Here is a 27326-nt window from a genome sequence, read left to right as displayed (position 1 = left end):
TTAGTCATGGAATGTGGGCTGCAATTTTAGCTGGGATGTTCAAGATACTGGAATTACTCAGACTGACAAATATGAGAAGATATTTAAATTTTACATTTCTTCTACTGGTTGCTGCAACTGTCTCCTCTTCTGGTGCTCAGTCACACATGATTAACTGCTAAGCTATGGGTAAAAAGAGACCTTGAAATAATCTATTTCAATTCCTTGGTCTCCTAGATGGGAAATATCAGTAAGAGAAAAATGTGCAGTTTTAAAGAGTTCATAGCATATCTAAGCATAGAAGCCAACTCATCTCTTCAGGTCGAGGGACTTCCCACCATACCCCACCCTACTCTCATGCTTTAAAAGAATTAAAGCAAGTGAAATCGAGATTCAGGGTTGCACAGAAATCTGTCTCACACGTGTAATCAAATGCCCCAAAAATAGCAGTTAAAAACTCACATCCCTGAAACTTATACTTCAAGACAGAACACTGAATGCGTACATTTAGTTCTGCTACCTTAGAATAAAAAGAGAATACAGATAGACACGGTAACACAGTGTTGGAAGATGGAAAGCAAACAACCAAGTGGTAGCTGGCTTAGCAAACCCGAAGAAGCTTCATCCCACACCAGAAGCGGAGTGATTCTGTAATAGCAAACCTCCTAGGAGCTGGGGACTGGCAGCACAGCTCCTCACCCCAAGGGAAGGAGACTGACTTGAAGTCAATCTCAGAACACTAGCCATTCCCCCATGCTTAGCACAGAGACACTGACACTTCCCGCTCCAGCAGCACCCAGTGAAGCCTGGGAACGTGCTCTCAGAGAAGAGGCACAGAGATCTCCCGACTGGAAGATTCTGAGCCCAGCTGAGGATGGGGTTTCCATCCTGACTTACATAAAAGATGACTACCAAATGAGATTCCTACTTAACTGTGTGACTGCTTATATTTTGGCTTGGAACCCTAGTCAGTTCCAAGTTAAAAAGAGGAAACAGAAGAAGAGAAAGGGAGGGAAAGGAAAAGAAAGGAGGGAGGGAGGGAGTTTTCATTAATGTAGTGTGTTAGTGTTGTGCAATACGGTTTGTGTGGAGAATTTTAACCCTTCTGTCACCACAGGGAGGAAAAACAAGGGAAACAAAGGGAAGGGAAAAGAAAATAAACTGGGCGTGGTGGCACACACCTGTAATCCAGCACTCCAGAGGCTGAGGCAGGAGGATCACTGCAAGTTCAAGACCAATTTGGGTTACAAAGTGAGCTCAAGGCCAGCCTGAACTGCACAGCAAGACCCTGTCTCAAAGAGACTTAAAACAAAGACCTAAAAATACTAACACCAGTTTTCTAAAAGCAAAAGTCCAGGTGGGTCACCCTAGAGTGAAGCCTACAGGGCCTGGCAAGACTTCCTAGTCATTAAGCAAAGCGTCTCACAGGGAAACAGCAGAGCAACTTAACAAAAGGGGGAAAAAGTATCACAGAAAAAGAAAACAAAAACTAGCAGCTTCAGAGATCTGACAAAAGCACATTCATGAAATAAGGACATAAAGACAGACATGAAAGTGAAAACTATTCAGAGAATAAAGAACTCTTGGAAGTTAAAATGATGACACAAATTTAAAATTCAGCTAATGGTTTGAAAGATACAATTGAGAAATATTTATAAATGCTGAGCCAAAACAGAGATAGGTAACAGGAATCCTGAAAAATCTGGGGACTAATCCAGGACAGTCAATATGCACAAAACAGAAGTATTCATGACCCAACAAAATCGAATACAAGTACTTGTCAAAGCAGGAGATGCCCCAGCATGGAAGAGCATTCTCCCAGAACTGAAAAGATCTTAAGCACATCTTTTCCCCTTCAAAAATAAATAAAACAAACCAAAAGAAAAAAAGAAAGAAAGAAAAAGAAAACAGAGGGAGGGTCTTGCCATTGAGAAAAGTCTACTACATTTTCAACATGCTAATTAATCATACAACAATGGGTTCCAAGAGGAAAGTCTACACAATTCCAGAGACAAAGAGCTTTTCATTCAAAGGACTATAAGTCAGATCCAATTTAAGGAACTCAAGGAAGTTCCCAAGCACAACTCTTGAAAGTAAAAGGTTTCAAACTTCAGAGAGATGATTCCCACCCTAAAGTTACATACACAGTGATGTCATCACTGGAAAACCAGGGAAGAAAGTCTCAAAAAATTACTTCTCTCTTTCACATCCTTTTTCCATGAGGCACTGGGAAATGTGCTCCACCAAAATGAAGTAATAAATGAAAAAAAAAAATTAGTGCTCTAAAGCAAGACAAAAGGAGCCTGAGATGGGAGATGGCCGTAAGAGGGTGAAAGGGAATCCCTCAGGGCCAGAGGACAATTTAGATAAGGAGTGGGGGAGGCTCCTGTGGGATCCTGCAGGACGCCTTTCCCACTAAATGATGGAATTGACAAGAGTTCCCTGTTTGGGAGGGAATTTACAGCTGAGGAACAATGTGAGACTTGAGTTATTCATCACAACATCAAAAATTAGGAAATACAGTCAGTATCTGTTGTTCAGACTTAAGAGGAAAACCAATCCGGGTACACAACATGGTTCATCCGTGGGGACCATTACAGAACTGTAATAAATTTAGACACCTTGACTGCTGCAGATTGATTTTTCTCAAATTATAATACAGCTGCAGTTATTGTAGGGCAGATGTGAAGTTCAGAAGGTCTGCTGGAAGGGGTAAGAGGTGAGGGTGGATGAAAGACAGCCAAACACTCACAGCCAAACACTCACTCTAGCATTAATAGATAATGCCTAGAGCTGGGCATTTAGCTTAGCGGCTAAGTACCCACCTGGCAAGTGTGAGGTCATGAGTTCAATTCTCAGTACCAAAAATAACAATAATAATAATAATAATGCCTAAAAGAGAAAACCACACAAATCATAATGTAAGTGTATTAATTAGTGATCAAGCTTATAAACAATTACCATTAAAAATGGTTAAAGTTGAAAACACTGGCCTCTGGGGAACACAGAACAGAAGGGGAAACACTGCTTTCCTTAACAAATCGTGCAGTGTTATTTTTCCGATTATGTAAACATAAGCTAATTAAATAAAACTGAAAAATAAAAATCTTCCATTTTTTTTCCTCTCTTTAAAAAGAAAGAAGATGGGCTACGGATGCATCTCAGTGGTAAAACGCTTGCTGGGTTTAATCTCCAGCCCTGTTTAAAAAACCAAAAGAGGTCTCCCGCCACACACCTTGTGAGCACCTGTGTATAACCAGAAGAATCGCTGTTCTGGAACCTACTGCATGCCGGGCTTGTGCCTCACACAGATGCAGATGTAGCAACAAAGCAGACATTTCTTTTAAGGAAGCTTCTATTCATAACAAAAACTAGATGTAAATACTTTAAAAATAATTCATTCTGCTGAGGAAATAAACAGGGATCATGATACAGAATACAAGAAGAAAGACTGTGGGGCTGGGTACCCAGGGAGGAGGGCCATTTAAATTCAGACTGGTGGGATGAGAAGAAGCTGGCCACGCAGGGTTCAGGAAAGAGTGTTCAAGGAAGGGAAGCCCGGCCTGCGTTTGTGAAGGGTGTAATCAAATGGTGTGACTGCGACTGCCCAACAGTGAAGAGATGCGAGGCCAGGGAACTAAGTAAGGTGGAAAAGGAAGCCAGAGCCTGGTGACAGCAAGTGCTGGCAGCCAAGCGAGTGTGGCATCACAGGGCACTCAGACCAACAGCCAGACTGCTACTGAGTCCAGGAGACGGTGCTGACCGAGGTGGAGACAGAAGACAAATTCAAATCATTTTGAAAGTAGAACTGAAAGCACTTAAGGGAGGGAGGCTGACGAAGCACATATGAGTTATCAGTGTGCAAAGGTAACTTTTCTGACTTCAGACATGAGAGGCCAAGAGTCTCACTTACCGAGAAGGCAAAGACATGGGGTGAAGAGGCAGGATGGGGCAAATGGCTCATGGAGGGAACTCGAGACTTCCTTCTTGGACAAGACACAACCCAGACAGGTATCAGGAGGCAGTGACGTGGCTTTGGAACTCAGGAGAGCTCAGTGTTGCAGATGACCTTAAAGGGAGTGGTGAGCGGTATCTTCAGCTGCCCGGGTCCTTACTTAAACCCTGGGGCATCAATGGGTGTGCAGAGTGGTGAGCGTCTAAGGCCGGCACCAAAGGATTCTCAACATTTCAAGGCCTACAATAAAGGCAATGTCAGGAAAGGATCAAGGATGGCTTGCAGGGAAGAGGAAGCCAGTCAAGAGGTAATTTCAAGAAGAAAACAGAAAAGTGTACTTAAAGCTACTCAGAGATCCAATTAGGTGAAATGTATCCACTGAAAAGAGCAAACAGATTTGGGATGACTCTAACAAACTCAATTTCAGTACAGAGATGGGCAAAGACCCCAGATTATAACATGAGTAATGAACAGGCGATATAAGATACATAGATAACAGTTCTAAAGTTCTGCTTTAAAAGGGAACAGAGAAATGAGTAAGAGAGAGGGACATAAGGCTCTAGGATGGTGTTCTTTTTTAATAGAAAGGTACTGGAGCATTAATTTGCTCATTTAGTCATTCAATGAACACTTAACGAGCACCGAAACAGCACGTTTGTGGAGCTTCCAACCTATAAATATACAGACAATATACTTACAAATATACCAACTTCAGATGGTGCTTTGAAATAAAGCTGGTTGACAGTATAAAGAGTAGCAGTGATATTTTAGACAGGTGAGTCAGGGGTGCCAGATATAAGCAGGTGACAACCAAGGAAGAACGGAATCAAGTGCAATATCAGCATCCGAGGCGAGGAAGGCGGTGTGCGGAGGAAGAGCTGGGATGAGGACGGCGGGCAGGAAGGGTGCTGACATGTCAAGGGTAGCAGGAGGCCAAGGTGGCTTAAGCACAGAGAGAAGCAAAGACATGAGGATGGCGTGGCGGGACCTCACGTGCATGGCAAGAGTTTGGATGTTATAGGGTTTGTAGCGGGGCCACTAGGAACAAACCACAGAAAGGTATCAAGCAGAAGGATCACAGTGGCGGTCTTGAGACCAGGAAGTACATGAAGGCAGGCAGGAAGAGGATCCAGGAAGCAACTGCAGAAGTTCCAGCAAGATTTGGTGGCTACTGGCTCAAATGTAGGTGCCTGGTAGGGGATTAGAGTGCTCGGATTCGCATGGGCGCTGACGGAGGGAAGATGAGAGGTGACAGGAGGAGGGACTCCAGGATGATTTCAGGTTCGGGCCTGAGCAACTAGGTGGAATCACTGATACGATGCGGAGCAGTGAAGGAAGTGCAAGCTCAGGTTCGAACAAGATTCAGATGTGAATCAGACAACCAACAAAGAGGTACCGCGGCCAGCCATGAAGCAAGGCAGAGTCAAGGAGTGCAGACAGGAGGACCCAAGAAAGGCACGGGATCACCCAAGGACAGCTGGGAAGAGCCAAAATGCAGAGGCCCAGAAGAAATACACGGGAAAACAACAAGCAGGCTGTGAACAGAATCAAGATGGAGCAGGAAACGTGGCCAGTGCTGCCGAGATAAGGACGAGCTCACAAGAAAACACCAAGCACCTCTGTGACTCAAGGTGAATGTCCCGCACTCGGCAATAAGTCTTTACAAACAGCGGCTTCAGACCAGCTCATGATCTAGAACTGTAACCCTTGGCTCATTCAGAACCTGCACCCTGTTCCAGGCACACTGCGTCACGGCAAGGCTTCGGCAGGACTCTCACAGGAAGCAACACAGGAGACCCCTGTGCTTCTGACATGGAAAGGAGAAGACGTCAGCCAAAGGAAAGCAGACAGGGCTCTTAGCAGAGAAAACCAGACATGTGAGTGCAGGACAGAACCATTCTACGGGTGTATAGTGTACACCCTAGGAGAGGAAAATGAACAGCAATCAAGTTAGTGCTGTTCCTGTTTTACTGGCGAGGAGCCTGTGGCACAGAGAGGCTAAGTGACTTGCCTAAGACCACACAGCTCACCAGCAGAGGAGGCAGGATTCTCAAATCCAGGAATTTCAGAGAAAAGGAGAAATGGTCAACCATTTTGCATGGCTGTCTACCCCAAGCCAAACAAACAGTTTGAGAATCAGATCGCAAAATTTTAAGACTATAAGACTTTTGGGCAAAATTAGCCATTTTTTCTTCCCTTTTAGAACATTTAGCTGACGAATGGTGACTGACTACATTGAGGGTACATAATGTGACTTGATACACATACACACAGTGCAATGATTACCACGATAAAATTAGTGGGGTCTCCCACCACCTCCCGTTGCACGTTAGATGTAATGAAAATTTACTCATCTTTAACTTAAATTTCACATCCTTTGACGTTCCTCTCTTCATTTCCCCTCCTCTAGTGTATAAGCCTCACCTCACCAACACTTATTTCCTGTGAAATTATTGATGTTTAGTAAGAATGCCAAGAGAAGCAAAAGCCAATCCTCTTCCACTAGCATGGCAAATGCTCATGGCTAATGATTTGTGTCCTCTGAAGACTTCTCACTGTCACACCATAAAAGACCAGTGACATGAGAATTCTGAAAGCAGACAGACTCGGATTTCATTTTTGGCTCAGCTCCCTCGTGAACAGATGCAGTGTAAAATCTGATGTGAGAAAGTCCTAACTTGCAGGGCAGTCATAAAGATTTAATGGCATGACATAAGTGAAAACACTGAACACTGAACCTTACATATTTAACACACCCTTCTTCCTCTCCTTCTCTTCCCTTATATATTTTGGCTAAGTTAAGAGTTGCTATTATCATCAGTAGCTATTATTGGTTTACCTTTTCATCCAAAAAGAAAAGGTAGAAGATAGGTCTTCAAACTTTCATATTTTATCTTTACAAAAGCTATAAAATTTTGGATTTTTCACAGTGTAGTAACAATTATTTAATTTATAAATCTTTTACATTTACCTCTGACTAAATTGCTTTCTCTTGTATTTTCAAGATACTTTGGCCTTCTCCAGGGATATTTGGAATAGTATATTTATTTTAGGAAGATTTTTTTTCACTGATACTATGGTGGCTTCAATTCCACACTGTCACACTGGGCTATAACTACTCCTGATAAAGATGCATAGACCTATTAAGTCTCATTAAATAGGTTTCTAAATGGTAATATACACATTGGTTATTGTTCTTTCTGGTCTGCACTATCTTAACATTTTGAGTTTCACCCTGCAAAATAGCCCAGTCTTGGTTCCAAAACTTTTTAACTCTGATTTTTCTATCCAAGAAAACCATTAATTTCTATGATGTCCATATGGGGCCTCCTGTCCACCTGTAGGTTAGCGATGTAATCTGCAGTCTTACTTCCTGAAACATATCTGTTACAGACACATGAATATAAATATTGAAAACATGAAAATATTTTCCCCCTAAAAGACACAAGTTACTGTGTATTCGTCCAAATAATTTCATTTAACCATAGAAATGAAACATTATATATTCATTATGCTTAAGAAAATAATCCAGTCCTTAAAACAGATAATTTTCATGAAATGACATTATGTTCTCAGACAACATCTGTCTTCAGGGAGTGCCCCCGCCCCTTTCCCTATGCCAGTACAGTTCTAAGTGCATCATTCAAGGTCCCTGGATGCTGCACTGCGCTTAACAACCATGTGAAGTCACTAGAATCTCATTTGTACATTTTGTCATCAAAATTCCTTCAAACATTTTTTTTCTTTTCCTTTTCCTTTTTTTTTTTTTTGCTGGGAATCAATGTCTCTGAGTTATATTCCTCATCAAACATTTCTTGCCAAACCTCTCTCTGCTGCAAAGCAGGGTGGGAAGGCTTTATTCATGGGATCCTGACCTACAGTGAAGCAGGTCATAGACAATTAGGAAATAAATTTTGCTTTCAGAAGCTATTTTCAGAAGGTGGGCCTTCTAAGAAATAGATTATTTTTAGCAACCCATATGGACTAACTGATAAATTTGTAAGTCAGGGAACTTCAACAAATAGTATCTAGGACTCTAAAACACACTATACAATTCCAAGAAAGATAAGTGCCTGTCCTCCTCAACTGATGGTGCCATTTAAATACAAAAGAGGATCTTACCCAGCATGGATGGGAGGACACTAGCAGGAGTCAGAAAAGGCCTCCCGGAGGCTGGAACATCACCTGAAGGATGAGGAGGCAGAACAAATACAACAGACAAACATAAGAAATGGCATTCATTAGGCAGCAGGCAGACCAGGAAGGAAGCATCAGATCTGAATCCCAAAACCACCAGTGCAACAACTACATTTTGACCTTGACCAAGCCATTTGACCTTTGCCTTATTTTTTCATATTCATGATAAGGGAAAATTAAATCAGTCGATTGACCTTAACCCTTGCTGTGTATCAGGATTGCCTGGGAGCTTTGTAAAAAGTACGGGCTTTCTCCTCCGGAAATACAGTTTTAATTGATGGAGCATCACTGTTTTCTTTCAAAAGCTTTCCAGACAATGCCAATCGGCAGCCACAGCTGAGAATCACTAGATGACATGATCTCTCAACTGTTGGTGCACAATAATATCCTCTAGGGAACTTTTAAAAAGCCCAGTGCAGACTGTTCCAGACAATTAAACCAGAATCTCTGGGGCAGTCCTCAGTCATCAGTAATTTTAAAATTTCCAGGCTGATGCCAAGCTGAATCCACGGTTGACAAACACTATTCTAGACCCTCAGAACACTTCAATTTACCATTCCAGACAATGAAAGGTGAAAAGACAGGAGAGGTTCATAAGTTTCTCCCTCCCTCGTTCCTGTGTTAAATTAAAAAGAACTGAATGCCAGAAGCGACTGATGACATTTAAATGGGATTGTACCACACAGTAGGTTGATTTTGGATGTGTGTATCACTTGTGTTGATGATGAAAGACAGGTGGGAAATGCCTATTCCAAAATGCTCTCAGTTCTAAATTTAAAATTCAAGGAAATACTTCTATAAAGTGACTCCATGGTGTGCTCTCTGCAATGCTTAGTTAGAATTTGATTTGCATGGTTGACTGTAATATGAACATTACATTCCCTATGCCTGAGGTTACTTAAACCCACTTAGTAGGTAATGGTGAGCTAAACAAACAGTAATTAGAAACACTGTCGACTACCTTTATATCTATCGCTAAATTATATTTTTCCTGCACCAAAGCTCATACACACAGCATGTCCACAAGCATCACAAAGCCAAAGCCTCAGAAATATTTGCATTAATAAGGGCATAAGCTACATCTAGGCCTACACACATTTCCCTAGGATTCTGTGGGGAAACCTGGCTGCTTTAGAAGAGAGCTGTTCATTACCACTATTTCTCACATCTGGGTAAATAAAACACCAGCAGGCCACATGTAGCTGAAAGTCCCAGATGAAAATGAACTCTCCGGGGAGCTTGGAAATGAAGCACCCCCCTGCTGGCCAGCCTCTTTCCATAAAATGAGCCATTCTTCAGAACAGACCATGTGCCCCATGGCACAACTTACAAAATGAAGCCGGACGACCCCCGTGGCTGAAAGGCTGGTCCCAGGGAAGGAGGGAGGGCTGGGCACAAGACCTGAACTTGCATCGCACTTCATCTCAGAGGCTTGGAACGGGAGTCTGCAAATGCAATGAGCAGCCTGGGTCCCAGTCCCCACTATAAATCGTAATTAGCGGTAAGGCTCCTCACATTCCATTAGTAAGCGGGCCCCTTGCCAAAGGGTGGAAGCAGTCAAAAAGGATTCATATGCTGTCGTGGGCATGGAAACAGCAATTCCCACAAAAACAACTGTTTTACTTAACTAGAAATAGGCCACACTTACTGATGACTCAGACAGACCTTCTTTCTTCCTGGGCAGCGGTTTGACGCAGTGCTACAATGCAGTGCCGCCTCGGAAATCCTGGCCCTTCTTACCTTGCAGGGGGAGGGGGTGGCCTGGGAAGTAAGGGAGTCAGAGAGGCTCAAACACCTTTCACAACTCTAGTAAAGTCCAATACACAATGAGCTGAAAAACAAGGCCTTTTTCATGCAAATCTGAGGCCAGCTGATTTTACTGGGTGGCTTATCACTACTCATCTTACATTTTTTAAAGGAATCCAAGTTCATTGTTTGTAATGCAGGGTGGACCTAGAAACAACTGAAATTCTCATTAAATTTAACAAAATTTAAATCTGATGCATACACAATGTAATATAATAGGGCCATTTCAAAGGCCAATCAGTGTGCAGAAACAAACCTGGATACCCCATGATACATTAATACCTGGGGCCTCTATATGATATTTCTATAAATGTTTTTAAAGATGCTGCCTAGTGTAGGAGAGGTTTAGGGGAGAATGTCAATTTTTCCTTTAATGTCCATCAATAAACTTTGCATTATCTTTACCTATACCTGCCCCCTCCTTTCCATGCCTATTAACTAGGTACTGGGCTATTTTTAGTTTCTTCTTTATACTAGTCTCCATATAAGTTAAAATAAATCAATAGTTTAAAAAATAGATGTTAAGAAATTGTGACTCCCCAAAATTCATATATTAAAGTTCCCAGTACCTTAGGGCTACATTTGAAGACAGGGTCTTTAATAAGATATTTAAGTTCAAAGAGGAAGCTGGTAAAACAGGCCCTAATCCAGTCAGACTGGGGTTACTATAAGAAGAGGAAATTTTGGGGCCAGGGATACGGCTCAGTGGCATAAGCACTTGCTTGGCAAGCACAAGGTCCTGTGTTCAATCTCCAGTATCCAAGAGACCGGGGGGGGGGGGGGGGGGATCTGGACACAGCAGAAGACACCAGGGGTTTCTGGTACGTGGAGGAATGGCCACACAGTGACACAGAGAATCTGAAGTAAATGGAGTAAGGGTAAAGGACTGAGCAGAGATCCAAGGTGCTGCCACAGTAACCTTGGCCTTCCAGCATCCAGAACTAGGAGAAAACACAGCCTCAGCTCTTCACTGATCTTCTGTTAGTACAGGCTTCGCCAGCTAAATCAACACATGGGGGTGCATTCAACTAACCCTGTGCACATAACCACCCAGAAGTCCTCCGTGAGTTAAAACCTAACGTGGCCACTCTGACACTGACAGCCTTGTGTGGTGTGTAAAGAAACCTAGGTTCGTGATGCACTGAATAATTCAGGCTGACCCAGGAAGTGACTTGCGGCAGGATTCAGGACTCTTTCTGCTCATGGCACTTGTCTTTCATAGTATTTTTAATAAATCTCACAACTCAAAGAACTACAGTCCAAGATTATTTATTACTGACTTTTTGAGGCCTGGCTTAGCTAAGTTCAAAAGACTTTTTTCCTGTGCTGATAATTAATGAAGAAAGTGTCATAGTAATAATAATTAAAATTTTTTAAAAAGGACTTTTCACCAGGATTTCTTTTAAATCTAGAAAACAAATGATATATAATTTTGTGTCCCAACCTAGTTTTATACTTTAATGCATGTGGTTTCAGACTATAACACAATGCCATGTATCAGAAGAAATATGATTATCTAAAGCTAAAATTTATTTATGTAATTTTATGTTGTTAGAAATTAGTCTGTTTTTTAAAAACAGGAGTTCATGTACACTTGTAATCCCAGCACTTGGGAGACTGAGGCAGGAAGATTGCTGCAAGTCCCAGATCAGCCTGGGCTACAAAGTGAGCTCAGGGCCAGCCTGAACTGCACAGCAAGACCCTGTCATAAAGAGGTTAAATAAATAAATAAATGCAGGAGTTCAGAGATCAAAGACACAAAAAAGTTGCCACTTGAGAAGATCAAAACTCAAAAATAAACATGTATCTGGAATAGTCAAGTACAGGCTCCATGCATTCAGAGGAAGGGAGAATCACTTTGAATAGACAAAGTTTCACCAAGGGCTTGGGAACTAAACCAAACTGAAATTTGATACAGAAAGGCTAAGAAGTGATCTGTGTCAAGATTAGCAGATCACTGAGCACAAAGTTTCTAAAGGGAAGTGTGGAGGGCAACCTGGATGGCTCTCCTTGAAAGAAGAGCATTGGGTCCTAGTTGTGCGCTGATCTGTATTCAACTGGCTAGGATATTTCCTTATCCCTCAGCTGGCTCTAAGCAATGCAAATGGGTCTAGCCAGGTGCTGAAGTGTAGTCTTTAAAGCAATGCAACAGGTCAGTGATGCCCCACCTACAGCTCCCCAGCAGTAGATGTGAGCTAGGCCACTGTGGGCTGAGATTGAGTTTCCATGGCATTCAGGACATGACAGTTACACATCAAAATTGCAGCACCCACCCCAAAACATGAGATACTGCCCCAGTCTGTGATATGCCGATTACTGTTTCTGCATATTGTAGAAGTGATTTCAAATCTCCTACCTAGCCTCACAGCAGTCACAAACTTGCCACCTTTCTCTCAATCATTCATCCCCAAGCCACTCCCCTCTTCATGAATTAAGAAGACCCAGGTCCAGCTTTGAGTGGAGGCCTTTACTCCAATTAGCCATTATTCTGACCAGACTTAGAACCCCTGTGTCCCCACAACTACAAACATGTCTTAGTAGTATCTTTATCCTTGCCATGTGTTGCACTGGAAGTGGTAGACTGGAATTAACTCGATAGAATTCCAAAACCTTTTCTATGGGATTACAAATGTGGACATTTCTGGAACATGATGAGGTCCAGAAGAACTTTCTACAGGAAAGAACCGTGTCCCTACGGTCCTAACACAATACTGGGCAAACAGTAAGCCCAGGCCAAAAAGAGCAGACGAAACAGGTGGAAAAGATAGCGGACATTCACCTCAGGAGATGTCTGCACTGTAAAACTGAAGAAACTGGAGCCAACGTCCTAAACTCTGCGCTTCAACTCTACGCAATGTTAAACTTTCTGAAGGTGTTTCCGAAGGAGAAAAAATAGAAAAATCTTCTTTCAAGGAAAGCCATCCAGGTGGTCCTCCACACTTGCCTTTCTAGTTTCTGAACTTTATGCTCAGTGATCCAGTAATCTCGACAGATCACTTCTTAGCCTTTCTGTATCAAATTTCAGTTTGGTTTAGTCCCCAAGCCCTGGTCAAACTTTCTCTGCTTGTTCAAAGTGATTCTCCCTTCCTCTGAATCACAGAATTTGGTAGGAAAATAATAAAAACCGAGGCTCAGGAGAAAAACAGGGTGAACAGTTGGGAAATATTCCTCATCTGTAAAATGGCCAGTCATGCTAACAATTTTCATACAGCCACAGTAAAAATTAAATAGGATAATGGAGATAAAGTACATAATATGAAGCCTGAGCGTAAACTCTTAGGAAAATACACTTACTATTAAAAGATAATTGTTAATATATTTATTATTATTACCATTCCACACTGCAAGATATGGGAGAAAATAAGTGATGGAAGAATGGAGGGTCAGAGCCAGGCTATTTTTAGTTTGGTATTTTTGTTTTCTTGGTACCGAGGATCGAACTTAGAACCTCGCCACTTGCAAGGCAGGTGCTTATGCTTCTGAGCTAAATCTCCAGCCCGGTAGTTTTAGTTTTAATCAGGGATTTGGGGAATGCTGATGACTCATGTCATCATTTCTGCACATGAGACATGCTCTATTTATTCCTTAGTGATCCAGAATTTAATATTTCAATACAGTAGATCCAACACAGAAGGAACAGATGACTGAAATTATCTTTAAAATCAAGACACTTCAAAATCAATTTTAAGTTGCTTTTGTACAAAGGTAACTTACATAGGTGAATGCCAATCACTTTTGAAACACCAAATTAATGGACTCAGCTACAAATCCAGGAGAGCCATTTTCATAATGAAAATGCCAATGTCTTTGTAAATAAGGATGGAATTGCCAACATAAGACAAAAGATAAAGAATTGCTCCTTTCACTCACAAATTAAAAAGTCTGATAACACCATGAATTGCTTTTACCTTTGATTACCAGAAATTGTCAAGCATCCAAAATTGTCAGAATCCAAGCTCCAGCATGTTTCAACTGCACAACAATCACTTGATACTGAGGGGTCCCAGCCTCAAGCCAAATTAGTACTCTGGCATTGTAAATTCCTTTTCTAAATCTTATTATCGGGGGCCCGTGGTCATGTGTTTAGTGTCATTACATGGACAGGAAGCTCTACTAAAGCTAATAGCATTCTAACACCAAGCAATACTAATTACTTTAAAAATTTGACTTTGGAAGATTTGTTCCACACTTTTTATGCATATGTACATTAGGACAAATATGTACATGTGTAGTCAAGGTAAAGTTTCATCACCTAATCATTAGGTTAACCATTGTGAAATTAATGTATCAGAGGTCTATACTAATAGTTCTACTTTCAATATTAATAGCCTATTTCAAAGCTGCTTAATCTCCTGGCCAAGCATGGTGGTGCATGCTATAATCCCAGCACTCAGGAATCCTAAACCTGAAACCAGTTTAGGCTATATAGTGAGTTCAAGGCCAGCCTGGACAACACAGAGACTCTGTCTCAAAAAAAAGCCCTAAAAACTGTTTAATCTTCAGTCCAGGTACAGCATTGCTATATTACTTCTTCAAATTTATAAAAAGTAAAACTCAAAATTACCTTAAGGGTCTAAATGAGAAAAAAATACGACATAACTGATTACTCTTGCAAGAGTCCATAGAAACTTGCCAAAAACTAAGAAATTCAAATTAAAAGCAGCAGTTGTAAGTCAAAGAAATTAGCAGACCAAGGACAAAATAAAATAAAGATACAAACAGTATGACTGCTGATAAACGCTAGCCAATACACATATGCATTCAAAACTAAAAATAAGTAACATCTTGGAAACAGCAAAGAATACAATCTGGAAGTAAAAGCTAGAAAGAAAAGAATTCTTTTAGAAGAGAACAAAGGCTAGCTAAAGACAACTTGTGGCAGGTCATGGGGTGACACTAAGCAAATTAAGAGACAGGAATTTTAATCCTACTTTTTTGTCTATCTAACTGGCTTGCTAGACTTTTTTTCAGAATGCTTCCTAATTTCTGTCAGCCTCAGAACCTTCACCTGAGGTTTGATCCGGGAGGACAATACAATATTCAAGATTCCTCCAGCTCTAATAATAGGATTTTCTCTTTAGAGCATAAACAGACACTGTTTAAAAAAAAAGAAAGAAAGAAAAGGCTATTTTTGTTTGGAGTGGACTTGGAGTTCCTAAGTCTGAAATTTTGTAGAACAGAACAGAAACAGACCCAGAGCATTTGTCAAACCAGGAATGTGAAATGTGCACAAACAGCTGGAAATGACATGGCCTCAGCCACCTCCCCTTTGCTTCTGACCTCTACTACCTCCTCCCAGCTGGAAACATACATTTCTCCACCTCAGCTCTTCACATTATCTTGCCAGAGCCAAGATAAATATAAATTGATTAAAAAGTGAAGAGAGTTTACAAGGTGTAACAGGCAGTGGAAATGTTCAATGTTCAACGGCAGCTCCTAACCTGAGGACAGCAGGGAAGACAATTACTAGTATTTTCGAACAACAGTTTATACAGCCCCGTGGTAATTCTGCCTCATAAAGACTTCACAAAGGACAATGCAAATCAGAGATGGAGGACAATCCTGAAGCTGTGTTTCAATAGATGCTCAACCTGTAGCCTCAACTTCTTCCTCTTCTGTTTAGATGGTGAGAAAAGCAACAGTGAAATACTAAAAATAACTAGTATTTACATATAATTAATAAAATTACCATGATAGAAGCATAGAAAAATAAGAATACATTCTTTTAATTCACCCTTCAGAAGCCCTCACAATAAACAGAAGATAATTTTCCTATAATAAGAAAATATTGCTTCCTATTCTGTGTCCTTTATACACCACAAACCATGAAGTCCCTGTTCGATTTGTTCTTCAACATTCTCACTCTCAAGAGCGGCTTCCGTTAAATGCGACTGGAACTCCTCTTAGCTCCAGACACCTCCTCTGTGTTCTGCTCTGCATTCACGCAGCAGGGCTGAGCTGGGGCAGGGAAGAACAGCACCCAATCGCACATGCCCAGCTGAATGCTGAAAAATACAAGGAACCACTCTATTCTCAAAGAATTTGAGAATAGACAGAATTTTATCAATTCTCAGCCCCTGAATGACGGCTGGGGTGTGTGGCACTCCTGAGGCGGACAGAAGTGTGATCACTGTGCTCCCCACATCTGACCCACAGACTTTGTTTTTTGCTTTTGCCTGTGGTCACCAACACAATGCAAGCTGATAGCATCAAGAGTTCAATCAGATCAACTGTGTACCAAATTCTTCCCTTCAAAAGAACAGCCTCTATCTTTGCAAAAGATCAGCTCCTGTCCTGATTAACTCCTACCTGAGAGCCTGATGCAGGAAAAGGTGATGGAAATCTTCAGCTATTTGGGGTTTCTTTTGTGCAAGCTAAATTGTATGAACCAAGCACCACTACCTTTGGGCTGGAAAACTAAAGTTTATTTTTAAATGTATCAAAAAAAAAAAAAAAAAAAGCTATTCCTGCTTACTAGAAGAAAAAATATAAACAATTTTTCCATAGTGTAACATACTCTAAAACACATGTACCAAAGGCTATCACAGCTGCACAGAGGGAAGACAGACAAGGAGGACTCTGAATCTGCCTGGGCAGGCTTCTAAGCGCTGGGGAATTTACACACCTCTTTACCAGCCACTGGGGAATGAACGGGCTGACCCACAATGTCTCCCTGGAGGTTAAGGCTGGCGCAGTCTTTTAATGATGCCTATTTAACATCATCGCCACTGAACTGCTTTGGTTTCTGCCCTCTGCTCTCCTCACACAGTCAGTCGCCTCCTCACTTTATTTTCAGAATAAAACACACAGCACTCCCATTCTCTCTCCAGTCATTCAACCCCATAATGCTTCCTACTCTGGAGAGTTGCTTTGACTGTGAGGGAAAGAACACTGTAATGGCTTAGCTGGAGCAAACAAGGATGGAGAAATGAGCCCGCCTGCTGAAAGGAGCTGGAAAAGGGTGTGGATCCATTGTAAGAAATATCCTCTGTGACCAGGTCTTCCGTGGCTCTAGAAGATGAGACCTGCTGCCAACTGCACCCGGGGAGCTCACTGCCAAGCCAAGTCCTGTCCTCAGCCTCTCACCACACACATTCTTAGCAGTGTATTTGTCCAAACAGTGGTTCTTAACTTTAATAGATCACTCAAACCTTTGGCAGAATCTGGTGAAATCCAAGGACCCACTCCCCAGAAAACATCTCAAAAGCACAAAACACATTCGTACAAAATAGCAGTATTTTGTAAACCCGTAGACACTTACAGACACCATGCAGGGCTCCTGCGTGGTCAGGTACTTGGAGCTTCTGTCCTGGGCTAAGCATGAGGAAAGCCCCTTCTCAAACTTCACCCTCATTACTGCACAAACCTCAGAGCACTCACCAAGCCTCATCTCTGTATACTTTCTGCTTCTGCAGGGTATTATTGTGCCCATGTGACCTGCCCAGGAAACTGCTATTTTTTAGTTCAAGCATCACCTCTTGAAACTACATTCTGAGTATTTCACCCCAACTGACCCCACCCTACAGATGGATTAAGCACTTCTTTGTGGCCTTCTATACACTGCAGAAATTGCATATTTATTATACTCATGTAGTTAACATGACTCTTTTTTCCTTCTGTTAGATGATAAGCAATCAGAAGGGCATGGACTTTAACTAAACCATCTCTTAATTCCAGCTTAAAGTCCCCATTCTGGAGAAAAACACCCCACTGGGAGAAACAGACTAAAATCAGAGAATGCCCAACCAGATAGGATGAGTGATTTTAAGATAAATCACAGATGAGTGGCTGTAACGTAGACAAATTGGAGGGGACAGTATGAGGAACAGGAGAAATGTGAGCCAGAAACTGCAGGGAATATACTACTTATGGTGGTCAAAAAGTTAGTCAGGAAGATACAAAAAGGGATGCAGTGTGAACACACGTGGGATGAGCTGTAAGGGAACTTCGATTTACCCCACAGGGCTGAGAGTCTCTGCAAAAAACACTTTTCCCTTTTTACTCAGAAAAGTAACAATTACTATAGAAAAGATAAAAACAAATTTATAACGTCATCATATAGAGGCAACCACAGTCTAGTCGTTCATCTGTGTTATGTGTGTGGTTTTATTTCCACTTTGCTAAACTTTATTAAGCATTTAACTAGGCAGAGACACTTCTGAATATGCTATATGCGGTGTATCATTTAATCCTCACAATTAACCTCAATAATTCGCAAAATTATAATCCACTTTAAAGAAGAAAGGGGGCAGCAGTGTGTGGAGGCTGACACAGAGGATTGCCAGTGGAAGCACGGGCTGGGCAACTTACTAATACCTCATCTCTAAATTTAGATACCAGACAGACAGGACAGGGCATGTAGCACAGTGGGCAGGCCCTGGGTTTAATCCCAGGATCTCAGGGTAACGAACTATGAGAAGGTTAGAGAGCACTATCTAAAACCACACAGCTAATATGCAGCAGAGCTGAGACTCAACACCAAGTGTTCTTAACATTTAAAAACATTATCACTTTCTTATTTATTCTTACTTGCTTAATTTACAAGATAAGTGACTATTTTTCCCATTTTTCTCAGAAAGACATCTGTAATCTTGATTTACATTATCATGATCTTAGAAAAAATGAACACTTTACTGCACTGTGTTCCCACACAGGCACACAGAAAACCTCTGGCATTCGTTTCAGTCTTTTCATTATCTTGGCAAAACTTCTTTTTCTTCATTGAAGGCCTGTAAATTTAGCAGGATGACATATTCAGTTACACATTTCGGACAAATAAATCCGCAACAGCAAAATGGAATAGAGGCTTGTGAAGACAAGATTGGAAGACTGAAATATAAATTAAGATGTAACCACAGTCCAGGGGAGACACAAAAGCCTCAAGCCGAGACGGTGACAACTGAGGGAAGGGGCTGACTCCAAGGCCACAAGGGGCAGAATTTAAAGGGTGTGGTGTCTGACATGGAGCTAGAGGAGGAAGCAGGATGGTGTAAAGAGAGAGGGTGCAGGAGAGTGAGGGTAAGCAGTGGTGCCATTCAGAGAGAGAAGGAACACAGGAGGGGGTGCATTCTCCACGCTGGCGGGGGCTGGGAGAACCACTCCACGTACCCACTCCGTGCCAGGTGCCTTGCTGACTGCTCACTGGGGAAGACAGGCAAGTTAGTGGCCACAGAACCGAGGCACTGAGGTAAGAGGACGGGAGAGCAGGCTGCAAACTTCCAGGAAGAGATCAGAGCCTACAAACTCCATGTGGGAGTAAGACTACCTCGGAAAAAATGCACAGTAGAACAGGAAAAGAAGTGGACAGAGGTTGGTGCTTGAATTAAGACAGTGTTTTGAGGAGGGCAGAAAAACCAGAGAGGAGAAAGACTGGATTTCAGGAGCCAAAAGAAAAGCAAAAGCAATAACAACCCATCTTGATCCCTGAGTGCCCTTGGGCTTTTTCAGAAAGAATGATTTCTTTTTTATAATTCAGAGGTCACTCAGTTGATTTTAAACATTAAACAAAATCACATAAAAAGTTCATGATGAGGGTAGGAATTTACATCTCCTGGCTCCCTCGCAGAGCTTTATCCTCCAGCCATATGGAGCGGATGATTAATATTCAGTAGGAAGTGAATTTATAATCATATGCCTGCCATTCAAATGTGAAAGAAATGTTTTTCGTTCGGTACATCCAATGATACATTAATATTTCTCCAGTTTAAAATACATTTATGAATAATTTTATGCTTTTTGTAAATTTTCCTAGCAAGAATGATAATATAACAATCTATTTTCACTGCTACATAAAACAAAAAAGAATAAATGGTTCAGTTAATCAAGAAATTTAATATGCCTTATAATAAATATCAAACAGTCATTACTTGGGCTATATAAAGGGTGGCTAAGGTCAAATGATGATTATAACAGCAGGAGTTTATGCTCATATTTATTCTTTGTCAGTTACTTACATTTGCATAAGAAGTTTCCTCTATTCATGATTTTTTTCCTACTACATTAGAATGCTAGAAATCAAATTTGTTTCTCCTGATTTATATGTGGCCAGTAATAAGATTTTTAAATGATTAATAGTAGTAACAATCAAATAAAAAAGGCTAACCTTTCCAAGGTACCAATGCAATAATAGACAGATATGAAAATAAATTATGAGAAGTGTCTAGGGTAAATGTTCTTTAGAAAGCCAGGAAAAACCAGAATCTGAAATGATTGTCGTAGCAGTGTTGAATGAGGCCAGAAGCAGCAAAATACTGTGAATTCTTCATCTTTTGTCATTTTTTTATCCAAAGAGCTATGCCTGTATAAGTGTACACACAAGTGCATGCTTAATTTTATGGCATCCTGACCTTAACAAGAGATGCAGTAATTTCAAGATTATAGGGGGAAACATAAAGCCTGAAGAAGATGCAAGATCTATTGGTCCAAGGGGAGCTGATGGAATCACAATTTCCCCTCTTTAACAACCACTTCCATTAAAATACATGTTTTGGGGCTGTATGGTTACTTTTATACTAGTCATGATTCCCAGTTAAGGGCAAATTAAAAGGCTGTTTTTTACATGAAACAAAAATTACTCTGGAATGATTCTTCCTAAGAAGCAACTCTTAAGAAACCTAAGATCTCATGACGACTCTTCAAGAATAATGGCCAAGGAAGAATGTCCACGACAACCTTCTAGAACAGCATTCTTGCTTTTTTTGGAGGAAAGAATTCCGTAGCAGGAGGCTGCTGTAATGGGGCTAATCCTGTCTAATGTTCAAAGGTGATCACCATTAAAGAGTAAAGACTCAGTACTAGTACAGCAAAAAATGAGAATGACAAGATAAATAAATGACAGAAAACAAACTGTTATAAAATTAAAAATCTTCTAGTATACAAAAGTAAAGTTTCATTGGGTTTGATAATCTGAATATGCAAATATTATGGTGACTTAATTTTTAGCATTTACAATGTAAAATATCTACCCAAGTATACTATTAATTTTTGTTTTGTTTTTTGTTTTGGTACCAAGAATCAAATTCAGGATGTCAGACTTGCCAGGCAGACACCATGTAGCTAAGTATTTACCCAGACTTACTGTAAATTTTAAAAATTAGCTTATTCTCAACTTTACAATATGGGAGTCTAAATCTTAAATCTTGAACAATTACTTTAAAATGTGACTATTTTATGGCTTGGCATTCAGATAAAAATATTTAATAAAGCAACAAAATCAAGAAGCTTTGCTTTTATGCATTCAAATATATTGAATTCATCTGCTGATTAAAGAATTTGGCTATAATGCATATTTCTAATTCATGTTCAACTGGTAACTAGGTATAATTTTTTATATCCATAATTTGGAGAAATTTTCACAATCTATTTAATCGCAGTTCTAACTAGTAAAAAGTCAGTAGTCATCATTTTATACTCTATCAATATTTGGGGCTGGGGATTTAGCTCAGCGGCATAAGCACCTGCCTTGCAAGCAGGCAGTCGTTGAGTTCGATCCCTGGTACCGATAAAAACGAAAAAGACAAAAAAAAAATCTATCAATATTTGATTAGCCAAACTCTTAAAATAAACAAAATACCAAACCTGAACTAGACTTACTATTTTCCAAAAAATATTCTTAAAATATGAGAATACAGGGTTGATTTTTTTTGGGGGGGGGGGTACTAGGGATTGAATTCATGATTCACACTTGCCACGCAGGTGCTTAAGCCACTGAGCTAAATCCTCAATCCAAGAGTTGATACTTTAAATTCTACAAGGTGCTTGTCAGGACTACAAAGCCTTCAGCAAACTGCTTTGAACCATACAGTCTTCTGAGAAAGAAAAAGTGTAATGGTTAAGGGCAGGACTCGAGCCAGAAGGCCTGGATTCAAGTCTGCTCAGCTTCCTGCTAATTACAGTATACGATCTTGGCAAGTTACTTACTCTTTCTGTGCCTCGGGCTTTTCAGAGATAAAAATGGGATCATAATAGTACCCACTGACAAAGTTGTAAGGAATAAGAGAAGAGAGCACCTGGCACAAAATACATAATACATTGTGATTAGCTTATGATTATCTTCTTATAATCATTGCCATCATCATTATTGTAACTGTCATCTACTTTGTTAGTTTTCCCTAAAACAGAACTGAAGCCTGCACGGCATGTTCAGGTCTAACCAATAACTAATTCCTCACTTAATACCATATAATCAAATTAAAATTTAAGGGCTGGGAATTTAGCTCAGCAGTGTGAGCGCCTGCCTGGCAAGTGCGAGGTTGTGAGTTCAATCCCAAGTACCAAAAAAATAAAAATAAATAAAATTATAATTTAAGACCCAGATATGCTTTGCGTGAAATATGAAAGACTGTTGTTAGTCAGAGGCTAGTGAGGAGAAGCAGGTCTGCAGTCAGATTCTGATTTATGTTGAGGCTTTCTTCTGATGGTGGCCTCGAACCTTGGATATGTGTTCAGTAAATTACAGCAATGTGTAACAACAAATAACACACTAAGCTTCCCTAGCCAGCGATCACAGGAAAAACAAAGAGATATGTCTTAGTCACTTTCTTTTTCCCTGGGACACAATACCCAGCATCCACAACTTAAAAGAGGAGAACTTTATTTGGGTTTACGGTTACAGAAGTTTCAGTCCATAGTTGGCTGGCTCCCAGGCAGGCAGAGGATGGCAGAAAAGCTGAGGCATAGGAAACTGGCTCACAACATGGTGGCCAGGAAGCAAGGATGGAAGGGAAGATGTTCCCTTCAGTTCATACCCTCTGGACCCTGCCTCTAACCTGCTCCCACCTCCTCACAACGAGTCAGCCATGAATGCATGGGTGAATTAATCCACTGATGAATATAGTGCCCATGATCCAGTTGGGACACTTCAGATCTAAACCATAACAAGACATAATCAAAACATCCAATCTTTCAGTTTTGTGGCCTAAATTTTTTGGCCTGTGATAATCATGAGAACTATGATAAGAAAAAATTATCTTCAGTGAACGAATCATGGAGCTAAGCAGATATATCCCTCAATATCCACACAGTACTGATTGAAGGACTCCCAACAGATACCAAAAGCCAGAGATGCTCAAGCACTTTACATAAAATGGTACAGAATGTCAAGTATGACCTACACATGTCCTCCCATATATTTAAATCATCTCTAGATTATTTATAATATGATGTGAATGTTAACATTAATAACTGCTATAACTATTGTTTATGGAATAATAAGAAAAAAGTCTGCACATGCTCAGTATGGACGGAGTTTTTAACCCTTCTCCACCTGAACTCAGCTGAATCCAAGAATGTTAAGAACATACAGATTCAGAGGGCTGATTGCACTGTCTTCCCAGGCAATACTCACCAATGACATCCTCATCCTCCCCTCTCCCCTTACTTTCTGGTCCATCTCTAGGAAATATGGACAACCATCTTATAAATTTGGGTTTTGGAATCCTGGGAGTAACCTTCCCCTGCCACTCCAAACACCCTCAAAGTCTTTCTCTACTGCCTTCTTTTGATATCATCCAGAACCAATCAATCTTCTTATTTATAAGCTGGGTGAACTTTCTGGAATAATATTACATGCCCAGATCTGAAAAGCTTTTGCAAATCTAAGGCATAAGGCAAACATTGCCAGTCTCGTTTTAGGGGTTATTAACACATAGTCATAGAATCAGCAAGTTGGGAGGAATCTTGAGTATAATCTAGTCCAAACCCCACATTATCTAGACAAGTGAATTATGACCTTGGAGATCATTTATAACCAAAACAATAACTGGCTCAAAGTAATCTAATACTGACACACTTCATCGCAACACCTTAATATATCTTCCTATTTTGAGGCCTTAAATTCTTGTTGTAAAAAGGTATTCATTTGTCAGATTCTTCATAATGTATGTATCATCTAACTTGTTATCACATGCAGATAGAAGGCCAATATCTAAAATTTTTAAACTCTATGCTTCCTCTATAAACCCTTCATTTACTAACGGCACCAATATGTCCCTTGTAAAGTATTTAAAACAATGAATAATTATAAGTTTAAGATTTCTGAATTCTATTTTCTCTTTTCTCAACTCCATCAGTGGCAGGGGGCCAGGAGCAGATGAGAAAAGCGAGCTCTGGTCTCCCACTGACTTCAGGTGAAAAAGCCTGGTGGCAGCATCCAGGATGAAAGGAACCATTAAAGCTATGCTTCTACAAGGTGTGTTCTTCTCAAAGATGGACGCGTTACCTCATATTTACTTACGCGTTATTTACTATGGAAAAAGCTTCCTTATTTTATGATTAGTAAGCCAAGTCAAAAGTAAATTCAAAAGCAAGTGCTTTTTAAATTCTGTGTGTTTCAGGCCTAAATGTCAGTAAAGTCATCTGTGGAACCTTCCAGATCCTTTAGGAGGAGCCCAGGTTGTAAAGCTAGTTGTTCAAAATCCACAGCATTTCTGTATATGCAGGGAAAAATATACACTATCACTTTTTTCCTTCTCTGATAATTCTGATTTTCTTCCAATGACAGTATGGGTGTTTATGCAATTAAAAAGTCATATAAATAGCTTAAAATGTAGAATGTTTTCTGTCCTCTAAAAGGGTCTGGAGGTATGTCTATCAATACAGCAAAGAAATGACTTGACAGAACAAGGAAGGGTGGCTTGTTTAACAAAAGCTTAATAAAAAGTATTATGTCATTTTCTATGAAACATGAAAAACTCAGTGATAGCTTTTCTCCCTAAGAAAGTCTCTCAAACGTTGACACTAAAATGAGCCATGAACCACAACAACTCCTTGCTACATGAAGATTTCTACAGATTCTCAAAACTGCTGTAGGGAAAGATATTCAGATCATAAATTTCCTAAAAATGGCCCCTTAGAGCCAATATTTACACATATTTCTATTTAAGTATGCTGATAGCTAAGTCATTATACACAAAATCAAATATAATGAAATAAAATAAAATTTAAAAATTAAAATAAATGCTGTTCTCCCCATCACCTCCATATTATTAACTCTGAATCTAAAAACAAAACAAGTTTGGTCTAGTATGAAAGAAAACTCCAACAATTCTAAGCTTTATGGGCTCTCGGTAACTAAACTCCTTCACAACAGTGAAATAAGTACTTAATGAGAACCCTAACAGGCAGCCAAATTTCAGCTTGTGTCCCTGCCTAAGAAGCAATAACCACATGTTCTTTCTTAGAAACAATTTCTAATAGAAATAATAGTTTAGAAAACTAATAAGCCTTTTTGGAGCCTCTTTGGATTTAAAATGATTAAGCCTCTTTGGAGCTGCAGATACATTTTAGTTTTCTAGAGATTTTCCTGTAATATTTGCTTACATAATTTCTGTGAACCCTTCATACTCAGGATAAATACAGGTCTTAAGGAAAGGCAAGTTCAAAGCATTTAACTTCAAAACTGTGTAAACACAATGCAGAGTCAAGCACCTACGTTGTATAATCATAAATTGATGTTTTCCAATTGCTGAAATGATTTCTTTATGTGTGACTGTTTATAGGCTCAGCCAGATAAAGCCAGCACTATCTTTATTTGATTTACTTATTGGAAAGAAAAGAAGAAAAGGAAATTAAGTTAAGCCCATGGAAAGTCTTCAATCTCTACCTCTTTAAGATCACCGTGGTCTTTATATTAATCAAAAAAAATTTTTAAAGCTTAAGCAGTGGTTGAGAGACCATAAAGATAGACTAAACAAATAAAGATTTAAAAAAAAAACCAAACAAATAAGCAGAAATCATAGGATAAAGGAAACAGGAGAGATGGCATGCAAAGTGTTAATACTGATCATCAGTATTCTCTTACAGGGCAAAAGGATAGCTTTCCAAGGGCTCAAGAAAGCTAAGTTTAAAATAGCAAGTTTTACCACAGCTGCAGCAGCTTTATCAAGCATAATAATAGGACTCTCCCAACTTTAAAACATGACCATTATTTCTCTAAAACTCCTCTTATCAGATCACAGAGGCTAGAGCACCGAATCCTTTGACTCGAGGCAGGCTTGGAAGAGCCTCACCCTACACAGTATGATGGAAATGGTACTGGTAACTTTTTGAATGCTAAATTCTATGGCACCATGCATTTTAAAACACTAGTCTCTTAGCCCCAAGCTGCCATACAATAAATCCCACTACCCTGAGGCTGCCCCTTGGAGAGCCCATCTGATGGTAATCTGATGAAATTTTCCTGCTGAGCCCAGCATTCCGGACATCCCTGCCAAGGCTCCAGAAACACAAAGAGTCTATCCTGGACCAGAATATCTGCCAGACTATCTGAACATCACGAGCCACACCTTGCTGAATTCCTCAATAAAATCATGAAATAGGATGTCAGTTTAGGTAATTAAGCTCTAGGACAGCTTATAGAAGCAACAGAGTATCCTACAATTTGGAAAAACTCAAAGTTCTGATAGTAAATACTGTTTTGAGGAAACTGAGTCCCAGATCAGTCAAGTGTTGAGTCCAAAGTCACTACTAGAAACAGTATTAAAGCCACAACACAAGTAGCTAAGGCTCTCAGCTCTGCTCTTTCAAAGAGTGCACCTTAGCCAGGCATGGTGACACACTCCTGTAATCCCAGCACTTGGGAGGCTGAGGCAGTGGATCATTGCCAGTTCGAGACCATTCTGGGCTACAGAGTGAGTCCAAGACCACCCTGAGCCGCATAGCGAGACCCTGTCTCAAAAAAAGACAAAAATAACTAAGGAATGCACCTTAGTTTCTCACTTTTTCACCATCTTAACTTGTTATTCTGTGAATACAAAAAGTACTACCGCAGTTCATGGAATGCTTTTCTCTTTATGTTTGAAGATCATGACATTTTTTCTTTCTTATGCCTTTATTGTAAACATTTTCTTTGGATGAAACTGGAGAAGAATTACTATTTGGAAAGTATAGAACAAAATTTCTGTCAAAATGTATGTTGGTAATGAGACAGTAATGATAGCCTCAAAAATGCACATTAAATTTCACTCCTTCAATTATTTTCCTACATGAAACACCTTTAGAAAACATTGGAATTACTTCGTCCTAGTGCTTCTGTAGCCAATGTTTCACTACAACTAGTTAAGACAATCTATGACTTTGTATTTGATCTTGTCACAGTTTCTATTCATTAGTTAGCTGAGACATGTATCACAAGGCCACACTAAGCTTCCTATGTTAGCCTCCTGCGTAAAGAGTTTACAGGAAACACTGCAGGTACTGTTGGCTCCAGAAGAAGCAGATTCATGATGAGCTATCTCATTAGGTGCAGCTGTCTTCTGTCCTATATTCACTATAGCACTAACTGGGAGAAAGAAAATGCTGTATCAAAGTCAATTAGAATAGTTCTGGATGCTGTTTAAAAAGGCAAAGTACTAAATAATAAGACAGGAAGAGAAGGACCTAACACTCTCCA

General features: G+C 40.1%; 1 protein-coding gene across 5 annotated transcripts in view; it reads right to left on the bottom strand.

Moving 5' to 3' along the window:
* Positions 1 to 27326, bottom strand: part of Ano6 (anoctamin 6) — a 183531-nt gene that overhangs the window by 132687 nt on the left and 23518 nt on the right. For 3 of the 5 annotated variants that reach the window (XM_063254601.1, XM_013159322.3, XM_013159320.1), the window contains exon 2: positions 8057 to 8119. The exons of the other annotated variants lie outside the window; for them this stretch is intronic. In XM_063254601.1, the coding sequence (XP_063110671.1) occupies positions 8057 to 8119 (63 nt within the window). The remainder of the gene's footprint in view (positions 1 to 8056; positions 8120 to 27326) is intronic. 5 annotated transcript variants of the gene reach the window in all.

This window comes from Cavia porcellus, unplaced genomic scaffold (genome assembly GCF_034190915.1).
Source record: "Cavia porcellus strain 051 isolate PalLab524CR breed Dunkin Hartley unplaced genomic scaffold, mCavPor4.1 scaffold_8, whole genome shotgun sequence".
NCBI lineage: Eukaryota > Metazoa > Chordata > Mammalia > Rodentia > Caviidae > Cavia > Cavia porcellus.
This window is presented reverse-complemented; position numbering and strand designations above follow the sequence as displayed.